General features: G+C 42.8%; 2 protein-coding genes across 2 annotated transcripts in view; one reads left to right on the top strand and one right to left on the bottom strand.

The window, feature by feature from the left end:
- LOC126368684 (nephrin) overlaps positions 1-18,291 on the bottom strand; it is a 760,982-nt gene that overhangs the window by 162,384 nt on the left and 580,307 nt on the right. The gene's annotated exons all lie outside the window — the stretch shown is intronic.
- On the top strand, positions 13,379-15,766 carry LOC126370505 (uncharacterized). Its single transcript, XM_050015410.1, has 3 exons — positions 13,379-14,129; positions 14,424-14,708; positions 15,350-15,766. Exons 1-3 carry the CDS (start codon positions 13,787-13,789, stop codon positions 15,367-15,369), a joined length of 648 nt encoding a protein of 215 aa, XP_049871367.1. The 5' UTR covers positions 13,379-13,786; the 3' UTR covers positions 15,370-15,766.

The raw sequence follows: 18,291 nt of genomic DNA, 5'->3' as shown, positions 1-18,291 counted from the left end.
AAAGCGATTTCGACAATGTCCCCACCGGGAATCGAACCCAGACCTCCAGATCGTGAGCCTAACGCTCTAACCACTAGATCACGGAGGCTGTTACAGTATTATCATATTAGTAGTATCGGTCCCGGGTTCGAATCCCGGTGGGGACATATTATCACAAAAATCACTTTGTGATCCGTAGTTTGGTTAGCACATTACAGCACAGAACGCAAGATGATCTGTGCTTCTGAACGCACGTTAAGCCGTTGATACCGGTTACTACTTTGATGTAAGTTGTCAGGGACCTCTGGCGGCTAAATAATTACCCTAACATAAGGGTTGACGTAATTTACTTCACAACCCACACGACAGAAGATACACAGGTTATTTCCTCGCGTTATAGTTATCTGAATCGCATTAAGCGATAAGGCCGCCATTTGCCATGTATCTAGTTAAGTATCTTTTGTAACTATTTTCTTTTATTTCGGTATCTCCTTGTGTCAGTTTTATTGTGTGCAAATAAATAAATAAATAATAAAGTATATTTGAATTTATTTGAATTGACAGAAGAAGTAAGTATTATGACGAAAACAAAAAAGAATAAAAAGCAAAGTTATACAGGCTGCCAGGGTGAAAACTAGTTTTGCGAGACGACAATGTGATAGAAAATCTGCACCCTTATATAAACAACTCAATGAAAAAACTAGAAATCTACTTCTTATCAAAATTCGAATGTAGAAAAAAGATTACCGCATGGCTCAAATTATTAGATCATAAGGAAATAGAATCTATGAAATACTGATAATTGTAAATGTATCTATCTTTTATTTTTATTTTATTTTTTTAACATAATCTTTAATATTTTTTCTTTAATTTTTTTTTATACCGACCCCGATACCGACCCCGCCGGCGTGGTCGACGATTTCCCTCCAACAGCGCTTATCGCTATCGACCCACTAGGGTCGATTAATTCTTTCAAATATTTTTCCTCTCAGACGACGCCCTGAGCCGAGGTTCGTGCCCAACTGGGCACCCTCAGGCCTGTTGTCTTAAACGTTGTACCGGGTGAGAGCCTTCAGCGCTCCCCATTTGTCCGGCCAAGTAGTTAATGCCATCTGCGGCAAATCTACAATAATTCACGTAAAAAAAAAAAATCTTTAAATTTTAAGCTGTTATAGTGCCCTTAAAGGGTTCCTGTTTCTACTTTCTTTTATTTTTAAGACCTCTGTAAAACATCAGGAATGCAATAAATATCTCATTTTATCTTATCTTAAATAAAAAAGCTTTTCGAGTACTTGGAATAACAATTATCCCTAATTAGTATTAGTGTAGAGGACCTAATTAGTATCCTTGACACACACATACACACACACACACACGTTTGTTTTTATATTTTCTTCATTGTTTACTTATAATACGATGTAGGTATATTTCACACTTTTGGTACCAATAAGTAATTATGGATATGGAGGAGCGTGACCTTCTGACAGGTATTTCACACTTACTAGGAGGTCACAACTGCAAATATTATTATGTACCATCTCTATTAAAGAAATATATTTTTATGACGAAAACAATAAATAGGTAATGAAGGCTATTTTCCTACAGACAGGTTTCCCAACGCCATAAATTTTATAACAGGGAAACCTCACGTAGATATGGATATACTTATATCCCTTTGGAAGGAAAATAGGGGCTCATAGTAATTATGCTTTATCCTTACGTGAGACCCTGATTAATAACGGACGGGCCTACTCACACTTAAACGGCTGCAGGCCACATCTGGCGGTCGAGATTCCAGTTGTACTCGTAGCTATTAACTTGAGTATACAGGGTGTTAGTGACACCGTAACAAAAAAAAGAACATCTACTTGATTGTAAAAAAGTAGCATGGAAAATGCTGCAGCGACAAGAGCGTGGCTCTTAAATTCAGGTTAAAGAAATCTTTATTATCAAAAGAAATTTACATTTCACTTCATGAGAACTTAGCTAACTTAATGTAAACAAAATATAAACAGTGAGCGTGCATAAGTTGTAATATGCTACTTGACACTCAGTAAAACTATAAAAACACCTTGAGTAATTTAAATAAACTTATTTCGTAAATAAGGCAAGAGAAAAATGGGATTTTTTGCAGCCACTTTGATACAAAGTAAGAAAACAAAAATAAGAGGCCATTCGCAAAAAAAAAACACAACAGTTCGCGCGTAATATGGAGGTGCGTAGCAGTACGAATAGTGCGTAGCGTACTAATTACCTACATATTTGCTATTTGTGTGAGTAATAGCAAGCGATCGCCAGTGACTAAATTGATGATGATTACTTGATTGTACTAAAATGGTTAGGTGCTTCTCTGGTTGGAAATGTTTAATTAAAAATTTTGAGATTTCTCTGCGTCGCAATGTAAAGCGAACAAAGTGTTTTTTTTTTGACGTGATTTCGTTACGGCAGTGCAGGACGGAAGGTGCAAGTCACAGGGACTGTAACCTGGAACCTGACAGAGGGCAGCAGTAACTATCAGTACTAATTAGAGGCGGAGGACTGCAGTCCTAGTACGGCTTTGAAATAGTCTACTCTGGGCGCCATCCCACTCGCGTCAGACAGAGTAATTCGGGCGGAAGGAAAGGGAAACCACTACCCTATTTTTGTCCAAAAAAGTAGCAGGGAAAATGCTACACAGACAAGAACGTGGCTCTTAAATTAGTGATGACATGAGAAACATTATTAAAACAATTCAAACACACAACTTCTTGGAACAACCTATTTGTATTTGTAACTTATAAATGAAACACCACCTCCAATGCGTCGCATCGAGCAAAGCTCTGAATTGCCAGACTTATTCTTTGACAAAAAATAACTACCAGCCCTTGCATCCCCCGAACCCTCGATGAAACGGTTTATTCCCATCTGCCCCCTTTAGGCTTGCCACCGGGGTGGTGGCTGGGAAATTAGGTGCCGTTTACCACCCCGGTGGTCGATGGCACTTAATTAGTTTCATCTGCCCCCTTTACAGTTATAGTACGGGGGTTCATTCTCATGTCGTACTGGACATTAAATAAAAAAACGTTCAAAATGATAATATTTTCAAAAAAATATATGTAAATTTACGATAATGGACTAGTTTAATACTTACATCTATACTTATAATAAATCTGTAGAGAGGTCAATTCTGTACATTAAATATATTTTCAAAATAACTATCAGGGGGTGATTAGTGATCGATACTGATGCCAAAAATGCAATCAGTAAAATTTATTTTATTTTATTTTATCCAATAAAGAAACGGAAAATTTTAAATTAATATTGCTAAATTTTCATTTTTTTTATTTTATGTCCAGTACGACATGAGAATAAACCCCCGTACTATAACTGTAAAGGGGGCAGATGAAACTAATTAAGTGCCATCGACCACAGGGGTGGTAAACGGCACCTAATTTCCCAACCACCACCCCGGTGGAAAGCCTAAAGGGGGCAGATGGGAATAAAGGGATGAAACGCATTGAAAGATCCTTAATAGCTTCGCTTCAGGACCCCGAGGTCCCACCGTCTCTCAGAACCCCAAGGACTCATCATCTCCGTTAATGGTTTTTAATAATTTGTCTTTTTTCTGGATTCTATGCAGCTTAAAGCACTACATGGAACTGAAAAAAAAACAAAAGTAAAACATTATTTTTTTTTTATGAATTTTCCGACGGCAAATTGCACTTGATATCAACTCAGAATCATGGTCTGAATAATTCCTCAAAGTTTTCGTTACGGTGTCAGTAACACCCTGTATTAAGGATATCAGGAGGTTAAAGTTTATTATCATTATTAGCACAAAATAACAGCACATGAACCGAATGGACGAGCTGTTTATGATAAAACTTTGTGATGCAGAAGAAGAAGTAGAAGTAAACAATGTACACATAATAACGGGTTTTTACCGCGTTTAAATCAGGGATATAGAGACTCCCGATATTTCGACACTGTTGCAAGTACCATGATCACGGGATGACTGATGAGAACCCCCCACCCGTTATTATGTGTTTTAATTATGATAATAACCGCGTAAACCTGAAACAATGTGTTAGATATATTTTGGGAGCGTTATGGTAACTAAAAGGTTGATGCTGTTATGCTAAATGTGAAAACACTTTGCATGTATTGAATATAGCGCGATGATAACGTTTTCACCGATGAATTTGTCATTTTATGCTATTTCTTTAAATAAAGCATAACAAGATATAATTAACATTCATACATAAATGCGTGCCTATTTCCCACCGCACACAGACTTTGGAAATAATTAAATAAATAAATAAATAAATTGATTTATTTATAAAATTGATTTGTACAATTTTAGGTTTACAATTTGGGTTTAAAATCCATTTGCTTCGATCCTAACACACTATATAGGTAGTTAAAGTAGGTATTTTATCATAGATATTAACCGAAGGCCAACGTTCAACTAGTGGCTGAGCGTTGTGCTCACGATCCGGAGGTCCCGGGTTCGAATCCCAGAGGGACAAACCACAAAAAACACTTTGTGATCCCTAGTTTGATTAGGACATTATAGGCTGATGACTGGATTGTCCAAAACTAAAATAGGCGCATTAAACCGTTGGTCCATGTTACTACTTACTGATGTAGGTACGTAGTCGTTACTTAAGTCACATCAGGGGCCTATGGCGGCTCAATAATAACCCTGACACCTTTTTTTTTTTTTTTTTTTTTTTTTTTTTTTTTTTTTTTTTTTTTTTTTTTTTTTTTTTTTTGACGTGACTTATTGTAGATTTGCCGCAGATGGCATTAACTACTTGGCCGGACAAATGGGGAGCGCTGAAGGCTCTCACCCGGTACAACGTTTAAGACAACAGGCCTGAGGGTGCCCAGGTGGGCGCGAACCTCGGCTCAGGGCGTCGTCTGAGAGGAAAAATATTTGAAAGAATTAATCGACCCTAGTGGGTCGATAGCGATAAGCGCTGAATGAGGGAAATCGTCGACCACGCCGGCGGGGTCGGTATCGGGGTCCTGAAGTGTTTGGTGTCGCGAGCTGATTGGCTGCCTCTATGGCTAGAGTATTCGGGTCGTCGGGATCGTATATTACGTCCTTCGGACGCCGATACTTTTCAGTACCGTCCCTAAGCGGGATGTATTCGGAAGCCGCAACTACCAGGGGATTTGGGTGGTGCGGAGCAGAATCGAAAAAACGTTTGGAAGCTAATTTGAGCCATTGGGCAATGGTTGGCAGACCTAGGTCAATGTGCAGATTTTCATTGCGAAGGAACCACGGAGCTCCCGTGGCTTTCCGCATGAAACGATTTTGTATTACCTGTAGACGGTGGATTTGAGAGGGACTCGCATGAGCGAAAACTACCCCTGCATAGGTCATGATCGGACGGATGCAAGTCGTGTAGATTTTGACCTTATTCCTAAGGGACAATTTACTTCGCTTGTTAAGGAGACAGTGAAGACGGCCCATTACAAACGCGGCGCGATCGCGCACACGTTTGATATGGGCCTTGAAAGTAAGACGTCTATCTAAGACTACGCCGAGATATTTGACTTGCTCCTCCCAAGGGATCGGCTTGCCAAACATCTTAATGATTTTAAGTTGACGGCGTGACCGTGGCGTGTTATAATAGCCCTTTGAAAAGTACACCGCTGCACTTTTCTCCGGGTTTACCTCGATTCTCCATTTGCGAAACCACTTGCCCAAGGCATTGGCCGCGCGTTGGAGGATTCCGGTCATCATAACTCGACCACGGCACGAAGAATAGATGGCTGTATCATCCGCAAATAAAGCTAATTCGGTATTAGGGGATTTGGGAATGTCACTAGTATACAATGAAAATAGTAAAGGGGAGAGGACGGAGCCTTGTGGGACTCCGGCATGTATCGGGTGCGGTGACGAGAGCGTCCCTTCCACGCGGTAGCGAAAGGTTCGATTTGAGAGGAAGTCTCGTATGATGTGCACGAGACGGTCTGGCACTCCCAGTGAATAAAGCTTGTAGATCAAGCCGTTGTGCCAGACTTTGTCGAACGCTTTCGCCACATCGAAGAAGAGCGCTCCCGTAGCGACAGGTTTTTTTAAGTTTAATCTACTGGAGATATGTTCAACAATACGGTGCACTTGTTGAACGCAGGAGTGTTTGGTTCTAAAACCAAACTGCTCTGGTGGAATAAGACTATTGGATTCGGCGTAGTCCCGTAATCTAGCAAATATGAGCCGCTCATAAATCTTCCCCATGGTATTGAGGAGACTTATAGGGCGGTAACTGGAAGGTTCGTTTTTAGGTTTCCCAGGCTTTGGTATACCAATTACAATTGCTTCTTTCCACTGCTGTGGAAAGACGCAGTTGCTCATGGCGACGTTGAATATTGCCGTTAGTAAGCAGATGAGGGGAGCACCGAAGTTTTTAAGGACACGATTCGTGATACCGTCTGAGCCAGGGGCTTTTCGGGTATGAAATCTTTTGATGATACCTAGTACCTCTTCCTCAGTAACCTGTGGAAGAGGAGGATCGGTGGGAGGTACAGAAGCCCTACGCTGAACTTCAGAGTTCACCGTCGAGAGGTGCCTACGATCGATAGGGAGAGTACTGGGCGAACATTGGGCTTCGAGACTGTCGGCAAGGCATTCGGCTTTTTCGTCATCGTCAAAAGCGGGGGGTTGGTTAGGCCTATTGAGAGGAGGAGTAGGAACAACCGTATCCTTTTGAAGAGACCTAGACAGCTGCCAGATGGCCTGGTGGTGGGGCTCAATGCCGCTCAAAAGATTATCCCACCGATTCTGTTGCATGTCATTAATACGTTTTCTTACAGTATGCTGCAAGAGACGCAAATGACGGCGACATTCCTCGGTGCGATTGGAATCATATGCGCGGGTGGCTGCGTTTTTCTCCGTTAGCAGATCACGGATGTCGGTAGGCAGTTTCCAGCGATGGTCTTCCATCTCCGGAACCTGTTTTGAACTTTCATTCAAAACCGACCTCACGTGATCCGTGAGGGAGTTAATAGCTGTCGAGGCCTCCTCTAAGGAGACTATTTCTACTGGGATACTATCTAAGTATACTGAACTAGAAGACTGGAGGCCTTCGGCCACCTTCTCCCAGTCCAGTACTGTCTTAGGGGTTGCTGGATTATCAGGGGCGTCTAAACGGGAGCCTAGTTTTAATATAACAGGTCGGTGGTCGGATTGTAACTCGTGTAGTACTTCTATAGAACATAGACGTAAGTTTATGTTCTTTAGAAGCGCCAAGTCGAGTATTTCTGGTCTGTGGTTCAAGTCAGGGGGATATCTAGTGGGCTGCAATGGTGTTATTATATCATAATAGAGGGGCTCGGCTAGAGTTTCTAATACCCTGCCTCTTGTGTTTGTTGTTAAGCAACTCCAAGAAAGATGTTTAGCGTTAAGATCGCCTGCAATTATGACTGAATTACTGAGATTAAAGAGGGCTTCAAGGTCACTTCTAAGTAACCTCTTAGAGTTATTAGGAGATAGATAAGCCGACACTAGTGTGATTGGCTGATGTCCTGTCATGCCCACTCGACAGATCGAAGCCTCAATGTCAGTGAGGGCAGGCGGGTCTATAGGTATACAGTGAAGTGACTTTCTATAATAAATGAGAGTGCCCCCTTTGGGCGCAAAGATCCTGTCGTTTCGCACTAAATTATAATTCGCCATCTTGGGGTCGCGATTAGAGGGTTTGAGGAAAGATTCCTGCACTAATAAAATATCTACCTGATGATGTTTTACAAACTCGTGAATCTCTGCACGTTGACCTAAGATGCCATCAGCATTGAAAAAACCTATTGTAAGGGAACGCGGTTTGACTCTACTTTTATTCGTACAATCCATTATTAGGCTTTAAATTGGGACAGGGAGTCTAATAAACTGTCAAGTTGACTAAGGGCCGACTTAAAGAGAATACTAAATTCCCTAAACTGGTTGACAGGAAACGCAGAGGCCTGAGGGGCCATCGCAGGAACCGGATGAGGCGCAAGAGTGGCTGCAGGAATACCTAAGTTGCTACTAGGTTGGGCGCGGAGCGGATTTGTGGGTCGGACGATTGCCGGGGGACGAATCCATGCGGATGGACGCTGTGGCGCGAGTTTGGTCTGCGTGAGTGGCAGAGCCGGGAAATCGCGAGTAGAGTGCGAGGAAGGGGCCATATGGGCATTAGTGGGACCGGGTTGGGAAGCTGCAGCGCGGGCTGCCCTTCGTTGAGCTACCTTATGGTGGGTGCGTGGAGCCTTGGTGCATCCGCGATAGTTCGCAGGATGACCTTGCTGACCACACAGCACACAGCTAGGGGGTTCCACCTCGTTTTTGCCTCTAAGGCAATCCGAGGTAGCGTGATCACCTAGGCACTTTACGCACCTAGGCTTGGCATGACAATGCCTACTAGAATGCCCGTAAAGTTGGCATCTATGACATTGCGTTGGGGGGCCTCCCTTATGGGGAGTTTCAACTTTAAGGCCAGATAGACCGCAACAAGTCTTCAGGTTGAAGATCTTCTTGCCCTCATCCGTCCTTTCTAATATAACGGTGACCATGTCGTACGGGACTTGGCCACGACCGCGGTGCATACGGTGCACCTCGAGAACCGGAAAACCGTTTTTAATAAGGTCCTCCTTAACAAGAGTGGTTTCCCACTCCTTAGGGATTCCCTTTAGAATAATACGGAGGATACGTTCCTCCGGGAGGGCGTAGGTATGGAATTGTATTCCTCTACCTTTTAGAATCGAAGTGAGCTTTCTATGCTCAGAAGATGACGGGACCTGGATTTTGATCCCATCTTGGGTCGTGCGGGCGCTGGTGATTACGATGTTCTCCTCTTTCGCCCGAAGGGAGACTTCATTCCACCTATTTTTGTCCCTCATGTACAAGGGCGGAGGGGTGGGACCTTTTTGTACTTCAGTGACAGCCTTAGAAGGGCTGGAAGGGACCTTACGGACCTCGGGGATGGAAGAGGGGGGGATCGACGTTCCCGAGGACGTTTTCTGAACCTTAGCAGGCTCAGATTCACGGTGACGGCGGGCTCGTTTTCCCTTACGGCCCTCCACGAGCGTGAATATGTCCTCCGAAGAGGACGACTCCACACACTCCGACGACGAATCGGACTCGGCAACGTCCATACGAACATCGCACGATACCTCATCGTCACCGGCGAGGAGGGAAGCAGGGGAAGGAGATGACGCGCGCGATTGGGACAAAGCTAGAGACGCGGCGGGGCGGGCAGGGCCGGGAAACGACGCGAAGGACGCGGTGGGGCAGGGGGTCGCGGGGAGACTGGGTGACGAAGCGCGGTCGGCACGAGGGCTATCAACGCGAGGCGCGGAAGGCAAGGTTAACGCCGCAACTTGAGGTACTAATCGGCATATCTCAGCGTAAAGCGCGCTGCTTTTATCCGCTAGGATATGCGTCAAAATGAGTTTACCGATTTCGGCCCACAGCTCGGAGCTGTCGGCCATTTTTAAGGGACGGCCAATCTGCTATAGAATAATTACTACCGCTTCGCAAAAGCGTTCCTCAGAGAATAAGCGGCGCAAGAAACTCTGAGGCGATCGCTCGCTAACTTTCGCAACTCGAGTGGGATTGCTCGAGGGTGTGTGAGAGTGAGTTTTGCCTCTTTGGTTGGGGTTAACAAAGAGGATGTGTGCTTATGGTGTGCCCTAAGCTGGTATCCCTTTGCCGATCTTATTGTGCAAGAGGGTTCCTATGCTCTAAGTGCGGAGGGTTTTTACACCCCGAAACACGAAGAGAAAAGAATAAGGGGTAGAGATTGGTCACTCTACCCCGGGTGACAGCTAGAGTCGACTAGGGTAGACCCCAAGGCCGGTGGTTCTAGCCCCGTCCGGGTAATATGCCTGCCTCAAAGTGAGGCAAGCGGACGCCCCAGGGCCACGTCCCACTCAGCTTAGTTAACACCGCAAGGTATCCACTGAGGACCACGAAACTGTGGTTTTAAATTAAGATCGATGCAACTGTAAAATAACAGTCGTTATTTTAACCTTGAAACTTAGATAAGCCAGCAAGTTCTGAGAAGAACTATTGTTGGCTCAATGAATGGCGGCAGGGTCACGCCAGCAGGTAGCCGGCAGACAATGGCGGCACGGGGCGCGGGGCGCGCGGCGGGGGGCTGCGGGGCGCAGCGCGGGGCGCTGCGGGGCGCAGCTCGGGACCTCTGAACAAACGACCGTTCGGGACGGCCGCTCGACGCAGAGTGAACCCTGACACCAGGGTTGATAAGGTTGGTCATCCACTTCATAACCCACACGATAGAAGAAGATATCATTTTGAATAAGTTATTGCCAGTTTTTTGAAAACTGACACTGTTTACCACCGTTTACCTTACCCTTAGAAAACCTTTCTGTCTATTACGAGAACATAAAACCTTGCTACATTAAGATCTAATCAGAGAAAATAATAAAACGGTAATCCACCGCGAATCACCCGAATGAGAAATCTGTGCACCTCAGCTGAGGCGCGGTAACAAGCCATCAACCAAATGGGCTGGCGTTACAAATAACAACTTCATTATAAAACAATTTTTCTTCAAAAACAAGAAGATTACGTTCCCGTTTTGTGCTTTTATTGCCGTTAAAATAATGGAAGTGCCCTTAAATATGAGAAAAAGACAAGATTTCCTTTGTAAAAGTAAGGTTTTGAGCCCCGTTGCCCACAATACCGACCACGCCGGCGTTGTCGAACGATTATATTTCATCTATAATTCAGTGCTTATCGCTATCGGCCCACTAAGGTCGATTAGGTCTTCAAATATAACCCTCTAAGAGATGCCATGGTTCGCGCCCAACTGAGTTTTTTTACTGACAGCCGGGACCAACGGCGTAACGTGCCCACTGAAGCACGGAAACATCTTATTTTTCCGACAATCAGGTGATTAAAGCCCGCAATGTCCTTACCAAAGAAAGGACAGTTTCACAAAGTGATTTCGACAGTGTCCCCATGGGAATCGAACTTGGACCTTCCAAGTCTTGAGCCCTACGCGCGCTCTAGGCACTAGAGCAGGGAAGCTGAAATACACAGGTACTAGTACTTGAAACGACGGGAGGTGATTGGGGCAACCACCGTTCTACACGCCCTATCTATGGAGTATTGAAGGCGATTACTCCACCGACAAGAGCGCAGCTCTTAAATAAAGAGAGAGAGAGTACTTGAAAAACCTACAGGTACTTGAAAAATATTGTCATCTCTACGTACCTAGTTCCATTTTTGAATACCCGAAAATGTAATGCTATCAAAATAAGTACAAAAGAATCACTGTAGCGGTGTACCATTAAAAATTCCCATCTTATTTTCTCAGGGACATATCTTACAATTGGCGAAATAGATCGACGACCATTACGAGTGCGGATGCGCGGAGAATAGGGTTGTGTATCCTTTGTATTTTACTTTATCTTTTTTTTGGTATAAATCTTGGACGGAATGGTCCAATAAAAGGGTAAAGTCGACCTTCTGTTTATTACATTGTCTTAAGTTAATAACTAGTTACTAATATACTTATCGCATAAAGTAAAGAAACAGAACATTATAATATGATCATCATCATCATCACCAGCCCATTAACGTCCCCACTGCTGGGGCACGGGTCTTCCCTATGGATGGATAGGGAGATCGGGCCTTAAACCACCACGCGGGCCCAGTGCGGATTGGTGGTTATTAACGACTGCTAATGCAGCCGGGACCAACGGCTTAACGTGCCTTCCGAAGCACGGAGGAGCTCGAGATGAAAACTTTTTTTTTGTGGTCACCCATCCTATGACCGGCCTTTGCGAAAGTTGCTTAACTTCAACAATCGCAGCCCGAGCGCGTTTACCGCTGCGCCACCGAGCTCCTCATTCATTATATGATACTAAGTATTTATTAATATAATTAATTATTAAAACTTCTACGTGCTTCTAGGAGCAAATAAAAAACATAGAAAACGTTCAGCTGCTTGTCTTCCCGGGCATGTCGTAAAAACCGACAGAGGGATTGTGTCCTCTAACGTGATGGACTAATGTTATGGGCGATAGGCTGATCCCTTATCACCATAAGGTTCATCATATCCAGCTTACGACATCGTATCAACAGTGGCTGCAAGTTGTCTTTGATTACTTGTGGCTATCCCACCCCATTAGGGATTACGGGCGTGAGTTTATGTATGTATGTATGTAAAACTTCTACACTTGTGTACAAATAGCTCCAACATTTTTTATTACACGGCAAGGTAACGTCAACAACAAAGTAATTAAGATACTTAATTAAACTCGCAACTTTTTATCGTGTTTTAATTCTAATTAATTTAAACTCAAAATGTTGTAAGGGACAGGAAGAACTGTCCTCAAATATTAATTTAGGCATTTTTTAAAGTAAATACCTATTCTTTTTCTAAATTGGAAGTTTTGTAAACATAATATAATAAATACATTTTAGCTGGTATGATATGTGATACATCGCGACATTGACTTAGATGTAATAAGACTTACAAGCCAACAGCTACTTTTGATATGAAGTCCAAAAGATGGACCTTATGGTGCTAAAGTGCTAATACAATGCTAATACGACAATTCAAAACTTTCATAAAAATGACGTAAAAATGAAACGCGTTATTTATAGAACACGATGTTCGTGGCTCACTCATCTGGGTACATTTATAATACCAGCGTCGTGGTTCACGCCGGGACCTTTTATTTCAGGACGCCCACCATCACCTTAAGATCATTTCGACGAAAACCCTTTTTGCTTTTATGTAATTGTGTCGTGAAAATTTCAAGTGGTGTTGTTGTTGTTGGCAACACCAACAATAAAATATTATTTTTTTTATTATTGTGGCAACTTTAAAATAGCTCACTCTCTTCCTCCTTCAACGCCATCAAGATGTAACGTGTAACATGTCGTGTGCAAGAAAATAAATATTTTCTAATACTTTCAACAACGTCTTTAAATACGACCAACCGCAGACCCCAACATGGTCCTTCGAAAAGAAACTGGCAACCTGTGGATTGGTGCATTTTAAGAAGGGTTTGCGGGACATTCGTCGCTTTGAAGACGCGAGGCCACGCGAAAACGCCGTACGCCGCCATCACGGCGCAATACACTTCTCGTCGGGTGAGGCGCGAACCACGGCTACACTATGTGCGCCAGAAAGTAGCGAACAAAAACGGCTGCGAAGATGAATTCAGCCTGAGACTGTAACAACTCTGGGGAGCCAGTCAACCAAGCCTGCAAGGATCACGGCGCAAGAAAACTTTCGTCGGGTATGGCGCGATATGTATACAAGGAAGCAACAAAGTTAAACAGTTGGGATGATTAATTTAGCATGCTGGACTACAACAGTTGGCGAACCAGTCAACCGGACCTGCAAGGGACTTCATCAAGAGTAACGGGCTAACGTGACATCAATAACGAGTATATTATTATATAGCATTCATAAGGAACTATTAAGTGAGTTTTTACGTAGTTTTCTAACATACCTAATTCATTCATGAACATTAATTCTTATTCTACAAAAAAGATAATAATAAGTCATTCATTCGTAAACGTCACGGTAGTCATCGTAATCATTCATTCGATGTGTGTTCACGCTTGTCCGTAATTTGTATCATACGTTGATCAAAAAAAAAAAGGTTTTTATATAGTTGTCAATTGTCATTCATTCATTCGTACGTTCTATATTTTATTGTTTGTGAAATTTTTACACGTCGCCATCTTAGACGCCACTGTTCTGTTACAAGAAATCGAGTTTGTTTTGTTTTCATATTGATTGCAATTGAGCCAGAATTAAGCTTTAACAGTTTTATACGATTTAATCTCGTCACTATGGCAGATATAAAAGTGTTAGTAGCAAGCCGAGGTCGCTGCAAAGGCGCAATTACGCGTTTGAAAAATTCTTATAGTGAGGAATCTTATACGAAAATGCCGGTCGAAAAAATTAAAGTTAAACGGCAGCACTTAAAGGAGGTTTATGCAGACTATAATAGTCTGTGCACGCAGATTCTAGCAGTCGACCCACAGGATAATGACGACCAGGCGGACGTGGAAGAAACATACCTCGATTTGTTGGCAAATTTCGACCTTGTTTTGAACAGTTTACAAGGCGGCAACGCGGCGTGCTCAACATCACGGATAAAGCTACCGAACGTAGTTATACCTACATTTACTGGTAAGTACACCGAGTACTACGAATTTATAGAAATCTTCACGGCCATGATCCACAAGGACAACTCATTGTCTCCGGTTCAGAAATTTTATTATTTAAAGGGCGCGTTATCGGGCGAAGCCCAGGCTCTTATAAATAACTTGCCGATGAACGATGCCAGTTATGTAGAGGCTCTTCGATTGCTCAAAGAACGATTTGACATCAAAACAAAAATAGTTCATGAACACATACATGCCATACTGGACATGCCAACGATGACTCGATCAACACCTTCAAATCTTCATAATCTTATTTCAGAAGTCAAGCAGCATCTGGCAGCATTAAAAAACCTGGGTGAGCCCATATGGGACAGCATCATCGTATGTATTGTGCTACGCAAATTAGACATGCTGACAAGCCGGGCTTTCAAGATGGAGCGCGACAACAAGTCTCTGCCAACAGTTGTGGAGCTGACAGAGTTTTTAGAGCGGCGAGCGTTGGCTTTAGAAACCAACGACAACATTCCTGTCCAGAACACGCGCCCGCAACGCCTTGTTAGCCATGCTGTAGCAACACCCTCTGCTTCTGCTGCATGTTCTTACTGTAAGTCATCCCAACACAAATTATTTCAATGTCCCAACTTCAAACTTGCTGCACCAAACAAGCGCTTAGAGTTTGCATTAGACAACAAAATATGTAAAGTTTGTTTGTCCCAACATAAGCGCAAATGCAAATATCATTTTAAATGTGCAGAGTGTGAAAAGGAACACAACACATTGTTGCATGGTATAGACTCACAAACTACTCCGTCTGTCACACTGCTCTCCAGCACCACTCAGGGTCAGGTATTGTTGCCTACTGCAAGAGTTAAACTTATTTCTCAGTCAGGCACAATCATTTACGCCAAGGCTCTGCTTGACAGTGGGTCGCAAGCTTCTTTTGTAACACAACGGGTAGTCGATTTATTACAAGTGAGTCCCACTAAATCTAATACTACTATAGTAGGCATTACTAACCATGAAAAGTCTGTTGACAAATGTATAAACCTTGAGGTTCATTCCACTGTTTATCCATTCAAGATAAATGTCAACTGTCATGTGGTAAAAACGATAACCTCCAAATTGCCACAAACTCATGTCGACTTATCATCCATTGCACTGCCATCAAACTGCCAACTTGCCGACCCGTGCTTTTATAAACCTGGAGATGTGCACCTATTGCTTGGAGCTGACATATTTTTTCAGGTCCTCCTGCCGCCCCTTGAAGGAGCCGCCACTACGAGCAGCCAGCGTTCTGCTTGCGGTCCGGGTGCAGCCAGTCCTGAGCAGCCATCAATACTACACACGTCTTTCGGTCACGTTGTCGCCGGCAGTACAGGCATGCCTACTACATCCAGTAACCAGGTTATATCCTTATTTTGTCAGGAATGTAGTACTAGCTTAAATGAAAACATGAGTGCTTTTTGGAGGGCAGAAAAAGTACCTGAAATCTTCCCAGAGCAAGTACCTGAACAGGATTATTGTGAAAAGCTTTTTCAGGAGACCACTAGGCTTGAAAATAATAAATTCCTAGTCACTATGCCAACTAAAGTCCCTTTAGAGCAAATTAATTCTGAACTGGGAGATTCTTTTAATCAGGCACTACAAAGATTCATTAATTTAGAAAAGAAACTGCAAAAAAATCCAGTTCTTTTCACAGAATACAAAAAGTTCATTGATCAGTACACTGAATTAAAACATGGTGAATATATTGATATAAACAGCTATGATCTTAGCAAAGATCCTGTTTTCTTTCTCCCACACCATGCAGTTATAAACGAGAGCAGTCGAACAACAAAATTAAGAACAGTGTTTGATGGCTCCATGCGTACAAGTAATAAAATCTCTTTAAATGATCTATTAATGAATGGCCCAGTAGTCCAAAAAGAACTTTTTGAAATCTTAATATCATTCAGATTAGAGGCCTATTTCTTTATTTGTGACATTCAAAAGATGTTTAGATGCATTCAATTAAATCCATCACAACGGTCTCTTCAAAACATTTTATGGCGAGAGTCTCCTGAAAAAGACATTCTATGCATACAGCTGAGCACAGTAACATATGGTCTCAAGTCATCCTCATATCTAGCCACAAGATGCCTTATAGAGCTTGCCACAAGATATAAAGACCAATTTCCATTGGCCTCTGCTATCTTAATAAATAACACCTATGTGGATGATGTGCTGGTGACTAGCAAGACCGAATGCGAACTTTTACAAATGAAAGCCGAATTAGTAGGGCTACTTGAACTGGGAAGTTTTTACTTACACAAATGGGCCTCCAACTCCACTGCGTTACTTCAAACTATACCAGTGGATAGTCGTTATTTTGGAGAGGTCGAACTGCACAATGATATGTCAGTAAAAACATTAGGGGTGAGTTTTGACGTGAAGGACGATCTGTTCAAAACTGCCTGCCCAGAGCCATACAAAAGCACTCATGATACTAAGAGGGACATATTAAGTTATATTAGTAAGTTCTATGATCCCCTGGGTCTAATAGGGCCTATACTTGTTCGTGCGAAAGTCATGCAACAACTGTGGCTTAGTGAAACAGACTGGGACTCCATTCCGCCAGAAAACGTACGTAAGATGTGGGTCGATTTCTCACATGATTTATCACTCATGGAGCCAATTAAAGTGCCTCGATGTGTGACGACACAAGGTATAGCTGTCCACCAACTTATAGGGTTTGCTGACGCTTCATCAGTAGCATACGGTTGCTGCCTCTACTTGCGCTCTATCGACGCACAAGGTAACATTCGTCTTGAATTATTATGCTCCAAGTCCAGGGTAAACCCGCTCAGGAAACAGCTGACTGTGCCCAGGCTAGAATTGAATGCTGCGCTGCTTCTCTCGGAATTGTCTGTAAAGGTATATAATACACTTATTAAAAAGATTAATGTACATGACACTTACCTCTTCTCTGATTCTCAAATTGTCCTAGCGTGGCTAAAAACCGACGCGACAAAATTGCAAACATATGTTGCAAATAGAGTCAGAGCAATTCAGGAGCTTACACATAGTTGTTCATGGCAATACATAAACACTGCTGAAAATCCTTCAGATTGCCTCAGCAGAGGCCTACAGCCACAAGAGCTGAAAGACCACCATTTATGGTGGAATGGTCCTTTGTTTTTGCATAACAAGGACTATAATTTTCAATCTATACTTGACATGCCTACATACTTACCTGAGGTCAAATGTAGCGACGATAAAGTTGTATGTAATACAACTACTACATTAGACACAAATGTGTACGAAAAGCTTAAAAAGTTTTCTAATATCAATAAAATGTCACGTGTATTTTCTTACATTCTACGTTTTTGTAACAATCTCAAAAAAGGCGCTGTTAAACAAACAGGTTTTTTGTCTACAGCCGAACTTCATAAAGCCTTATTATTGATTGTGAAAAACGAACAACATCACTTTTATGAAAGTGAAATTAAATGTTTATCTAATCAAAGACAGCTAACTGGTAGTTCCTTAACACCTTTGACCCCTTTCTTAGATGGTAATGGCATACTTAGGGTTGGTGGCCGACTGCATAATGCCTCTATGCCATACAATGCAAAACACCCTGCAATACTACCTAAAGGTTCTGAAATTGCTGACTTAATAATTCGAGATGAACATTTAAAGCTGCTTCATGCGGGGCAAAAATTAGTCTTAACTTCTCTGAAACAACGATTTTGGTTAATTGATGGATTGCGCACTGTAAAGAAGGTAATTCATAAATGTGTCACATGTTTCAGACTGAAAGCCTCCGCGTCAGCTCAATTGATGGGTTCCTTGCCTGCTGAACGAATAACAGCGTGCCGCCCATTTCAAAAGGTCGGGATAGACTTCGCTGGTCCGGTCTCTGTCAAAAACAGCCGCATAAGGAAGCCTATCATAGGAAAGGGTTACATTGTTATATTTGTCTGCTTCGTGACAAAAGCGATTCATATAGAGCTCGCCTCTGACCTTACCACGGAAACTTTCCTGGCTTGTTTCAAGCGCTTCATAGCGAGACGGAACCTGCCCAGCGACGTCTACTGCGACAACGGCGCCACATTCAAAGGGGCAAGGAATCAATTACATGATTTGTATCGCTTACACACTAATAAGGGTCACCAGGATCAGGTTTGCACATACGCCTCGGAGCG

Source organism: Pectinophora gossypiella, chromosome 1 (assembly GCF_024362695.1).
Source record: "Pectinophora gossypiella chromosome 1, ilPecGoss1.1, whole genome shotgun sequence".
Lineage (NCBI taxonomy): Eukaryota > Metazoa > Arthropoda > Insecta > Lepidoptera > Gelechiidae > Pectinophora > Pectinophora gossypiella.
Note: the sequence above shows the minus strand (reverse complement) of the source record. Positions and strands in the feature narration are given on the sequence as shown.

Excerpts from the sequence above, each read along its gene's own strand:
- LOC126370505 (XM_050015410.1), top strand. The coding sequence starts at position 13,787 with ATGGCAGATATAAAAGTGTTAGTAGCAAGCCGAGGTCGCTGCAAAGGC. Across the intron at positions 14,130-14,423 it reads AGTTATACCTACATTTACTG|AAGTCAAGCAGCATCTGGCA; the intron begins GTAAGTACACCG and ends ATCTTATTTCAG. Across the intron at positions 14,709-15,349 it reads TTCTGCTGCATGTTCTTACT|GTCCTCCTGCCGCCCCTTGA; the intron begins GTAAGTCATCCC and ends ATATTTTTTCAG.